Below are 12,360 nucleotides of genomic sequence, written 5' to 3'. Positions count from 1 at the left end.
AGCAAACTGAGCCGGTTTGTCTCAAAACCAGGAGATGTGCATTGGAAAGCTCTAAAGAGAATTTTGCGTTATTTGAAAGGCACTACGAATTATGGAATTCACTACACTGGGCACCCAAAGGTGCTTGAAGGGTATAGTGACTCAAACTGGATCTCAGATGCTGATGAGATAAAGGCCACGAGCGGATATGTATTCACTCATGGAGGTGGCGCCGTTTCTTGGAAGTCTTGCAAGCAGACCATCTTAACGAGGTCAACAATGAAAGCAGAACTCACAGCACTAGATACAACTACGGTCGAAGCAGATTGGCTTCGTCGGCTCTTGAATGACTTGCCGGTTGTTGAGAAACCTGTACCGGGTATCCTTATGAACTGCGATAATCAAACTGTGATCACGAAAGTGAGCAGCTCAAAGGATAATATGAAGTCATCAAGACACGTTCAGAGAAGATTAAAGTCTGTCAGAAAAATGAGAAACTCCGGAGTTATTGCATTGGATTATATCCAAACGTCTAAGAATCTGGCAGATCCTTTTACTAAGGGTCTATCACGTAATGTGATAGATAATGCATCAAGGGAGATGGGTATGAGACCCACAATATGAGTTGTTCACAGTGGTAACCTATTCTTTGTGATCAGAGATCCCGTGAATTAGATGTGGAAGACAAGCTGTTGGTCAACTGAGAGGAGAGTATGCTTACTATCAACAATACCACTCCATGAAGATGCAATACTCTCTTAATCTGCATGGCAGGTTGATGTATATCTTAATGTGTTCTAAGTGGCTCTTTTAAGCAGAGATGTTGTCCTGCAGAACATCTTTTGAAGAACACACATATATGAGTCTGATTGTTAAACGTCGCAATCTATGAGAGAGGGTTCTCTCTAGTAAACTAATGAAAGGTCTCGGAGTATGACGCATAAGCTCCACCCGCGGGGAAGACCCACGGTAGCCAAGTATTGGCCAAGGCTTTGTGTGAAGCTAGATTCGCAGAAAACTTGCAGTTCAAGACCCAGTCCACTGTTCAAGTTGCTTATTAGTGTAGCACAAAGTTCTAGGTGAAAGTTCAACTTAACAGTCTCCACTGAAGTACCGGTATATAAAACAGTGTTTTGGAACTAAAGGCAAATTCTATGTGCCTCTAGGATCTGGTGGGGGATTGCTGGAATTTTATCTATTTATGGGCCAGCCCAATAACAATTTCAGAAATTCCTAATAAATCCTAGAGGCCCACTTAGCCCATCCGTGCAAGGCAAGGGGCAATACTAAAGTTTAGTCCCACATTGCTAGTTTAGAGGGAGTTGGACCTCTTTATAAGGGAGGTTCTTTCCCCACATGTATGAGCATGAGAACAAGAGGGACATCCACGCGCGCTCCTCCTCTGCCGCCCGCCTTGCCACGTCTCGTCACGATGCGCCGCGGGTTGCGGGAACGAACCGATGTCTAAATTTTTGCCACGCACGACGGGTATAAGAACGGTCACACGAAAACTGAAACGTTTTTGCTGAAGTGGAGATTGAATACGAACGGCGCACCTCTTCGCCTGCTGCCTGTTCGCTTTGCCTCCCTCTCTTCGTTTCACCTCCCATCGCTGCCCTCTCGCCTTCTTCTCTTGCGCCTATAAAAGGGAGGTCGCTCCTCCCAGTGAGACGCACCAGAACCTCTTCTTCCTCTCGCCACAAGTTCCTGAGCATTGTGCTGCTGCTACGTTCTTCCCCATCCCGGCTTGCGGCGTGCACCGCAGGTCGGGACAGTAGGCCTCCAAAACCGCACCTCTTTGAGTCCTGTACGGGAGAAGGGTGATAAGGTTTTTGGGGAGCGCTTCTAGCGACTACTGACTTCTTCGTCACGGACGCCCCGGACTTCGACGACTACTTCCCCGACGATGACTTCTTCCCCGACGTCGACAACCTCCTCGACGACATGGCTGGCGAGGACACCGACCCCAAGTCCAGCGCTTCTGCTGCTGCTGTTCCGTGCGCGTTCTTCCTCTTTCTATTAGAGGCCCTGCTACAGTTTCTTGTTCTAGTGTTTGCCCTAGATATGTTAGACTCCGTTTCATATATGCAATTTGCTATACTGTCTGCTCTAGATGTGTTTAGTTACAGTTCATATATGAAGATGATGTTTACCTTCTTTTTGTCAAATCGCATGACTTGTTTTATCACTGCTATACTAGTCGTGCTTTATCTAGTATTTTTGTTAATAGAATCATTCGGTAAATTGCTCATATTTCCAACAGATTACACCTTCACGCCCTATATTGAGCTGCAACTTGTCTGCACTAATCAGTTTTCTCTGGCTTCCAGTGCTAGCTCAGTGACAATTAAGTTGACCGTTATGTATATGACCATGACAACTTACCTAGCTAATAAGATTCCATGAACACATGCATCCCGCATGGTCCAATTAATTAATCTAAGATCGTTTATTTACTTCTTCGTTTTGGGGACAACAATCCAACTCGATCCTATTCCTACCTACCGATCGAGCTAATTAATCAATGATAGCTTAATACTCTGCATGCAATTACACCTCTGCCGACCATTTATTATTTTGCATTATTGCTGACCTGGATGGGCAGCGCGTCCATGTCTGCCCGGAGCGCGAACACGGGGCCGGGGCCGGCACCGCCGGCGATGGTGGCGACGACACCGGTGCGCGCGACGGGCCAGACGTAGGGGATGGCGAGGGCGTCCAGCTCGGCGCGCACGAGCGCCGAGGTGCGGTGCTCCTGGAAGGCCAGCTCCGGGTGCTGGTGGATCTGCCCATGTACAATCTGTCAAATCGCCTCCAGCATTTTCACATTGGCCAACCAGTGATGAGGCCCATGTTCTGGCTTTTCGGTTTTTTTTCCACTTTTTTTCTTCTAATGTCATGTTTGTTCTTCTATGTCTTTTGTTTTTATTTTATTTTATACTCCCTCCGTCCCAAAATAAGCGTCTCAACTCTACCTTATTTTGGGACGGAGGGAGTAGTACATACTCCCTCCGTTTTAAAATAGATGACCCAACTTTGTACTAACTTTGTACTAAAGCTAGTACAAAGTTGAGTCATCTATTTTGGAACAGAGGGAGTACATGAATTTGTTTTCATACAGAGTGAACATTACCTTTTGATATGTGTAAATTAATATTTCAAGTACATGCTTTTTTTCATATAAAGGAACATTTCCGTAAATTGGCATGAACATTTTTTTATAAATGAAAATCTATTTTGCCGCTAACAAATTTTCGTGCAATACACTAATTTTTTAATTATTTATTATATATTTTTCAAAAACTTTTGCGGAACAAACTACATATTAATCAAAAATTATGAAATAACAATAATAATAATAAAATAATTAATGGCCCATGTCAATGGTCGGCCCATATAGAGCATCTTGACGCGATTTGGCACCAACTCTTTGCTTAAGGCGAAGAATAGGAGCAGTTGCAATGGATTTTTCCAGGGACATGGACGAGCTGCCAATTTTTAAACTTGTCATGTAGCCAAATGAATTATTGGTCATTTTCGGTCTCCGTCGATTTATCTAGGCTACTATGAAATATCTTTAGTTCAGCCATCACCGTCTACTCCATGAAGCTAGTGAGGTTATGGTGACAGGCCTTCGCTTTTGGTATTCTTCCTTGGTGATCTACTAATAGTGGAACACCGAAAAGAGAGGTTCTACATAGGACTTTGGGTAACTTTTATGGTGTTCTTTGTTTTACTAAAATCATTTATCTTTGTCATTGGTGTTTAGCATAAAGTAGTTCATCTGAGAGCAGTGTTTGGGAGTGAACAAAAAAACGTTAAAATTTTAAATAAATTCAAAAAATTCTGATTTTTTTGGAGAAAGATGCCTGAGTGTGTGATGTCCGTGCCAAATTTTAGAGCATTTTGAAGTGTGAGTAGCTCTCAGCAAAAAAACATAAATTTGGGATCTATGAAAAAGCTTACTGTTTGTGCACTTTTCAGACTTTAATTTTTTTTGCCGAGAGCTACTTTAGATGTCCAAATGCTTTGAAATTTCGCACGCACCTCACACAATCAACACCTTCCATGCAAAAAAAAAATCAGATTTGTTTGAATTTTTCTAGTACTTTTTTGAATTTAATGTTCACAGGGTGCAGACGAGCCCGGGCTCAGAATTGGATATTTGAGTTCATCTCTAAAACAAACTTGCATGGAAAACAATATGGGCATTGAGTTATATGAGAAGTCGGGTTTGACAAGCCGCTTAGCTGGTGCGCGTTTCTAGATACCAATTGCATGTTGCCTATTCAAAAGTTTCACGAAAATATTGTACTTACATAGTGATGTGGAACACATAATTAAAAAAAGGCATAATTGTACTCCTTTCATAAAAACAAATAGACTATTTTACTTATACCTCATGCACAATGTTGCAATCCATGTAAGCATGTAAGTCTCACATCTGTAGAAAACGGTTCAACTCTAGTTAAATTTATGTCGAAAATATGTGTCTACATTCTAATGGCTATCGTTCCTAATTCCCTAAGCCAATAAGAAGTTTCCACCCTTGGGTTACGTCATTTTATTTCGTGAGTATTAGATTCCTTGTACTCATTTTCCCCTTTTGAAAGCTTTGTGTCAAACCGCTTCGCTAGCGTACAAGAAATCGGGTACCGAAGCTCGCTTTGAGTAGGGAGTGACACTGATATCTTATTATTTCATCTGAGCCCACCGGCGTGGCTGCGTTTGTGGCAGAAATCCCATTCCAGTATAGGTTATGCACGTTTTTTTTAAACACAGTACAGACGCAAGTGCTCATATACACGCGCATACACTCACCTCTATGAACGCACACACGTACACCTTACCCCTATGAGCATCTCCGAAAGACTGAACCGTAGCCGTAGGCACCTCGTCGTCGACGGGAACGTCTCCTCCCACTTAATGCGCATCGCCGGAAATTCTGAAATAAATGCGAGCACCAGGATTTGAATCCTGGTGGGCTGGGATACCACAAGTTGGTTCGCGTATAGGTTATGCACGTTGACTACTATTACTATTGGCATTTCATTCTAGTTTTACTTGGGTTTTAGTTAATTAGTTTATTGCGATTGAAATGAAGTATATTCCGGTTTGCTATCTAGTTATCTTTTACTTGCTTAATCTCGGGTTTGGATATAATTTTCATAATTTTGATTGGAGTCTCAATGTTGTTTTATTTAGGTTTCATCAAGTCTTAAGAGGTAATTGAAAAGGTTACATTTTATTCGGTTTAGTGCGTTCTTCTTTTTCAGAAAAGGCGTATCATTTGCTTTCCAAGCAAACGGAACCATGTATCGCTGAAAATGAAACCAAAGCACACTTTCCATCTACTCCCTCCGTTCGGAATTACTTGTCGCAGAAATGAATGTATCTAGACATATTTTAGTTCTAGATACATCCATTTTCGCGACAACTAATTCCGAACGGATGGAGTAGAATCCTAGGGCGATGAAGATAGAATTAGCACAGAGCGAGCACCCTGCAGTTCCGCGTGGAAGGGACAACATTCAAGAAACCTCTATCCTATAGTCAGCAAGTGCCTTACTGACACCATATACAAGTTAAACATGGTAAAAACAGCTTCATTGTAGTTTCAGAATTCGAATTCCAGATTTGTTCAAACCATGCTTGACATTGATCTTGTTTTCAAGATTCCCGTCATCCTAAATCGGGTCATAAATCAGACTTAAGGTACAAAAGATAAAATAATACAAAGCGTTGGAATCAAGAAAGCCAACTATGGAGCCATCACTAACCTTTTAATTAAAAAAAAACTATGGAGCCATCACCTCTTTTTTTTTCGGGATCTATGGAGCCATCACCAACAGCAGTTGATGCCTCCAGCTCGACCACGCTCTGCCAACGCGCTCTCTTCTTTTGAAAGAAAAGAAACAAAAAATACAGAAAACGCGTAGGAGCGCTCTCTCTCTCTCTCTCTCTCTCTGCTTGGGACGTTTGGCGAGGCAACCACCATGGATGCCGTTGCCACGGCTGAGAGCGAGAGGAGACGGATAACAACCAACGGTCACCTTGTCCTTTGTTCACGACCCACTGGCCTGCCCAGCAGCAGGTCTTCTTCTTGGTCTCCTCTGCTCACATCTGGCCGCGTCCGAAGACCCACACCCTCGCCACAAGTCTCCGCTTCCAGCTCCAGCCCCGCCCCCTTCTTCTCCCCTCGCCGTGCGCGCTCCAGCTCCACGCTCCTAGCCGAGCCACGCCTCCACCCGGAGAGATCCACCCACCAGCTGAGCTAAGCCAGCGCCAGCGCCAGCCATGGTCTTCTGGGAGCGCGACTGGTGGCGCAAGTGGTGGGAGAAGCGCCGGGGGGACTGCTCCGACTGCGAGTGCAGCTGGACCACGGCCATCGTCTGCCTGGTCATCCTGGCCGTGCTCGGGGGCGCCCTCGCCCTCCTCATCCTCGCCTTCGCCGTCGTCAAACCGCCCACGGCCAGCGCCGACGACGCCCTCCTCACACGCTTCGACCTCGCCCCGGCCCCCAACTCCACGTCCACGGCGAGGCCGCCGCTCCAGCTCCTGTCCTACAACGCCACGGTCACCGTCTCCCTGCGCAACCCCAACCTGCACTACGGCATCACCTTCGGGGCCGTGGCCGCGGCCTTCTCCTTCAACGGCACCCGCTTCGACGAGTCGGGCACCGTGCCGACCCTCGACCTCGGCGCACGGAAGGAGACCACGGTGCGCCTCAGGGTCGGCGCCGTCGGCCGCGCCCTGCCCAAGCTGCCGGCGGCCGGCGCGGTGGAGTTCGCCAAGCAGAAGGAGGCCGGCGTGTTCGACGTGGAGGTGCGGCTGGACACGGTGATGCAGTACAAGGGGCGCAAGGCCAAGTGCCCCCTGGGGATCGTCTGCCCGCTCCGGCTGCAGCTCGTCGACCCGGACGTCGCCGCCACCGCCTTCCAGAAGACCAAGTGCACCATCCTCAGGGCCAAGATCTCCGGCTGCTAGCCCTCCCGCCCGCCGTTGCCACCACTTGATTTGGTTTGGTTTCATTTCCAATTGTAAAAATCGGTTCTTGCTCTGTGTTCTTCATCAGTACTAGTAGTGGAGAACAAGCATCGATGTCTCTTCTAGTGTCACCCAAAGAAGGAATTTCCGTCCCCTAGCTGGTGTAACTGTTGGTAGATTAGAGAGAGGTTGCAGAACTAATACTGCAGAACAAGCAATATTTCTATTCATCTTTCACAAAGAAAATACCAGATTATAAATATAAATATACATAAATCCAAAGTTAAAAAAGAACACAAATGTTAGAAATAAATAAATACGGGAAAATGCGAGAAATTTATAAATTCGGCACATGGGCTGGCGAAATGGCTCTTATTCTTTGCTAAAAGCGGAATATATTTCTATAAGTTCTTTTTTCATACATTAGGAACATTGTATTTACTTTCTACCAATTTACTACATTTAATAATAGAATAATGTCTATTTAGAAAACAAAAGATATTTTGAAAAGACAAAAAATAGAAATTAAAAAAACACAAAAGTTAGAAATAAATAAATATGGGAAATGTGGGAAAATTGTAAATTCGGCACATGGGTGGGCGAAATGGCTATTATTCTTTGCTTAAGATAAGTGAATTACAAAAAACACCAGATTCGCTTCAGATATTTGGATTTGCCACCACATTTCCCCGCCTCCCCAAAAGTCTACAACTCTAGTGGTAAAAAAAAGTAAACACCGATGACCGATTTGAACCATTTTAATCCGATTTGTAACATGTCAGGCTCGCAGGTCAGTGCCACGTGGCACTAAGAATCAACAACGTTTGTTCTCACCATTAAGTCAGATGTGGGGTTTAGGGTTTTTAAGTCAGTGATAATGTTGTTCATATCCTCAGGCCCTGGTAGAGCTGGCACACCTGTCTCCTTAGCCTTCCGAGCTTTCAACTCCCTCCACATGTCTTTCCCTATGAACATTTTTGACATGGTGCTCATGAGAAGACTTGCACGTCTTGAACAGATAATTGAAACCTCGAATAAACATATTCTTCTCCTTCTTGGAGTCATCAGCAAAACTTCGGTAAAACAAGATGCATTTTAGATTCATCGGCAACCCGTAGCCGATATCAATGTCGCTCTACCATGCCCAAGCACCTTTTCCTCCATTTCGTGGCCGCACTAGCCATCCCTTTAAACCCTCTCTTCTCTAGCGCCGATAAAGCCCCCCTACCCATCCACCCATCAAACTCTTGGATTATCCTCGTCGGCCAGGATGGCAATGGGCCGACCCGGCCCTGGCCTTGGACTAGGCCCCTGTGGCCCCAAGGCCAATTTGAGAGGCCAGGGGTCGACCCATATAAAGAATAGTCAATGGCCTCGTTGGCGCGATGGGTATTTCGTGTCTCAAATTCGGGTCCTACGACAATGCCGACGTGACAAAGATTGCAACTACTGTGAGATATAAGACTGTAAGATGAACTGACCCGGCTGGCCCGGTGGGTCACCCGGTGCCGACTCTGTTGACCTAAATCTCATTTGAGACCAACCCACATGACCCATTGGCCTCAAATTTATGGGTCACGGCAGCGACCCGGCCCATTCCCATCCTGACTCGTCGGACACCGCAGCATCAACCGTGTCGTCCTATCTCTGGCTCATTCTTAGATTCGGTTCTGTGTAGGATTATTCTCGCCGGTGTTCTTTGTACTGCCATAACCATAACAGCTAATGAATAGATTGGAAGTTTCTCGAAAAAAAAAATCCTCGCCAGTGATGCCGCAGCCAACCGTGCCATTCGCAGAATTTACTGACGCCCGAACCATTTTCGGTCAATTTCAAATAACAGTCACGGAAAAAAAAAGTGAGCATGAAACACGAGTGCTCCAGCACTACCAACTGGCCGGAGCAGTTGCCATGTCGTAGCCAGAGCTCAGATGACCAACGGTCACCTTCTACTTGCACCCTTTGTTTATACGACCCCACTGGTCTTGGTCTTGGTCTTCTTCTTGCTCTGCTCTCGTCTGGATGGCCATTGGCCACAGCCACAAGACCCGCTCGCCATAAGTCTCCGGCTCCAGCCCCTCTTCTCCCCGCCCCTCCTCGCCGGACTTCCCGCTCCAGCTCCACGCTTCTCTCGCAATCTCCATCCGACCAGCCAGCCAGGCGAAGCGAGCCATGGGCACTTTCTGGGAGTACGAAGATTGGAACTGGAAAAAGATCGGCATCTGGGCGGCGATCCTGCTCGTGCTCGGGGCCGTCCTCGTCGTCCTCATCCTCGCCTTCGCCGTCATCAAGCCGCCGACGGCCACGGCCGAGGACGCCCTCCTCACGCGCTTCGACCTCGCCCCGTCGCCCAACGCCTCCAACTCCACCACCGCGAAGCCGCCGCTCCAGCTGCTGTCCTACAACGCGACGGCGACCGTGTCGATGCGCAACCCCAACCTGCACTACGCCATCAGCTACGGGCTAGTGGCGGTGGCCTTCTCCTTCAACGGCACCCGCTTCGACGAGTCCGGCACCGTGGCGGCCTTCGACCTCGGGGCCCGGAAGGAGACCACGCTGCGGCTCAAGGTGGGCGGCGTCGACCGGGCGCTGCCGAAGCTGCCGGCGGGCGGCGCGGCGGAGTTCGAGCGGCAGAAGGAGGCCGGCAGGTTCGAGGTGGAGGTGCGGCTGGACACGGTGATGCAGTACAAGGGGCGCAAGACCAAGTGCCCCCTGGCCGTCATCTGCCCGCTGAGCCTGCAGCTGGTGGACCCGGACGTCGCCGCCACCTCCTTCCAGAAGACCAAGTGCACCATCCTCCGGGCCAAGATCTCCGGCTGCTAGCCGGCGGCCGCCATTGGCGCCGGATGATCTGATTCCATTCCATTTTCCTTTCATTTCCTGCTGTAAAAATCTCCTGTTGCTGCCCGCCGTTCTTCATTATTGCTACTAGTGGATGCAGAGCAAGCATCATTAATTTCTCTTCTAGTTTCGCCCAAAGAACAAATTTCGCCTGATTGATTGATGTGTCCGTTGGTAGATTAGAGGGTGCTCTCTCTATGACTGGAATATTCGATGCTATGATTGATGATTGGGTGCTTGCTCTGTCTCTGTGCTGATTTGGGGGGTTAGAGCATCTCTAACAGACTTCTTAAAAAGCGCAAACTGTAAAAATCCGACGATCATACGGGTTTGGTCCGTTTTTGGGCCAGACCAAAGCCCGTATAGTCGCCCCGGCTCATAACTCTTTTTCGATGGCCCGGAAAAACCCTCCTCGCGCGTATAACTACGGGTTCATGGCCGCGATACGGGTCGAAACCATATCCCCCATCGCTGCGATTCCCCATCCCCCCCTCCTCTGATTTCTCGCCGCCGGTGACCTAAATTCGCCGCCCCCGCCCACCGATCTGCCACGATGTGGGGCGGGATGTGGAGCTCTGGCCGGCCGGTGGCGGCGAAGACCCGGAGCGCAAGCGTTGCGTCGCCACCGATGCGGCGCGGAAGCGCTCGGCCCGACGGTACACCAACTGCGGGCTCGAGGTGTCGACGTCCCTCCTCTGCCGCGAGATGGAGGAGTATGACCCGCCAGGCGCGGCGCTTCGACGCGGGGAGCTCTTCCGGCGCGCCGCCGCTTCCGGTGAAGAGGGAGCTGTTGGAAATATGCCCTAGAGGCAATAATAAATTGGTTATTATTATATTTCCCTGTTCACGATAATCGTTTATTATCCATGCTAGAATTGTATTGATAGGAAACTCATATACATGTGTGGATACATAAACAACACCATGTCCCTAGTAAGCCTCTAGTTGACTAGCTCGTTGATCAATAGATGGTTACGGTTTCCTGACCATGGACATTGGATGTCGTTGATAACGGGATCACATCATTAGGAGAATGATGTGATGGACAAGACCCAATCCTAAGCCTAGCACAAGATCGTGTAGTTCGTTTGCTCAGAGCTTTTCTAATGTCAAGTATCACTTCCTTAGACCATGAGATTGTGCACTCCCGGATACCGTAGGAATGCTTTGGGTGTACCAAACGTCACAACGTAACTGGGTGACTATAAAGGTGCACTACAGGTATCTCCGAAAGTGTCTGTTGGGTTGGCACGAATCGAGACTGGGATTTGTCACTCCGTGTAAACGGAGAGGTATCTCTGGGCCCACTCTGTAGGACATCATCATAATGTGCACAGTGTGACCAAGGAGTTGATCACGGGATGATGTGAGTTACAGAACGAGTAAAGAGACTTGCCGGTAACGAGATTGAACAAGGTATAGGGATACCGACGATCGAATCTCGGGCAAGTAACATACCGATAGACAAAGGGAATTGCATACGGGATTGATTGAATCCCCGACATCGTGGTTCATCCGATGAGATCATCGTGGAACATGTGGGAGCCAACATGGGTATCCAGATCCCGCTGTTGGTTATTGACCGGAGAACGTCTCGGTCATGTCTGCATGGTTCCCGAACCCGTAGGGTCTACACGCTTAAGGTTCGATGACGCTAGGGTTATAGGGAAAGCATGTACGTGGTTACCGAATGTTGTTCGGAGTCCCGGATGAGATCCCGGACGTCACGAGGAGTTCCGGAATGGTCCGGAGGTAAAGATTTATATATGGGAAGTCCTGTTTTGGTCACCGGAAAAGTTTCGGGTGAAATCGGTAATGTACCGGGACCACCGGGAGGGTCCCGGGGGTCCACCAAGTGGGGCCACGAGCCCCAGAAGGCTGCGTGGGCCAAGTGTGGGAGGGGACCAGCCCCAGGTGGGCTGGTGCGCCCCCCCACCAAGGCCCAAGGCGCATGGGAGAGTGGGAGGGGGCAAACCCTAGGTCCAGATGGGCCTTAGGGCCCATCTAGTGGGGCGCCCCCCCTCTCCTCCCCTTGGCCGCCCCCCCTTGATGGGATCTAGGGCTGGCCGCCTCCTCTTGGGGTGGGAAACCCTAAGGGGGGCGCAGCCCCCTTCCCCCCTATATATACTTGAGGTTTGGGCTGCCATACGGACACGAGAACGTCTCTCTTTCGGGCAGCCATACCCCTCTCCCTCCTCCTCCTCTCCCGCGGTGCTTGGCGAAGCCCTGCGGGATTGCCACGCTCCTCCACCACCACCATGCCGTCGTGTTGCTGCTGGATGGAGTCTTCCCCAACCTCTCCCTCTCTCCTTGCTGGATCAAGGCGTGGGAGACGTCATCGGGCTGCACGTGTGTTGAACGCGGAGGCACCGTTCTTTCGGTGCTTAGATCGGAATCAACCGCGATCTGAATCGCTACGAGTACGACTCCCTCATCCGCGTTCTTGCAACGCTTCCGCATCGCGATCTACAAGGGTATGTAGATGCACTCCCCTTCCCTTCGTTGCTAGATTACTCCATAGATTGATCTTGGTGATGCGTAGAAAATTTTGAA

At 48.7% G+C, this 12,360-nt stretch overlaps 2 protein-coding genes across 2 annotated transcripts; both read left to right on the top strand.

Annotated features, from left to right (window-relative positions):
• The first annotated feature begins 5,968 nt into the window (after nucleotides 1–5,968).
• On the top strand, nucleotides 5,969–7,207 carry LOC123123668 (uncharacterized). Its single transcript, XM_044544229.1, has one exon. It carries the CDS (start codon nucleotides 6,277–6,279, stop codon nucleotides 6,964–6,966), a length of 690 nt encoding a protein of 229 aa, XP_044400164.1. The 5' UTR covers nucleotides 5,969–6,276; the 3' UTR covers nucleotides 6,967–7,207.
• A 1,663-nt stretch (nucleotides 7,208–8,870) lies between these two features.
• On the top strand, nucleotides 8,871–9,962 carry LOC123126093 (uncharacterized). Its single transcript, XM_044546496.1, has one exon. It carries the CDS (start codon nucleotides 9,139–9,141, stop codon nucleotides 9,787–9,789), a length of 651 nt encoding a protein of 216 aa, XP_044402431.1. The 5' UTR covers nucleotides 8,871–9,138; the 3' UTR covers nucleotides 9,790–9,962.
• Nucleotides 9,963–12,360: the final 2,398 nt, after the last annotated feature.

This window comes from Triticum aestivum, chromosome 5D (genome assembly GCF_018294505.1).
Source record: "Triticum aestivum cultivar Chinese Spring chromosome 5D, IWGSC CS RefSeq v2.1, whole genome shotgun sequence".
Lineage (NCBI taxonomy): Eukaryota > Viridiplantae > Streptophyta > Magnoliopsida > Poales > Poaceae > Triticum > Triticum aestivum.
This window is presented reverse-complemented; position numbering and strand designations above follow the sequence as displayed.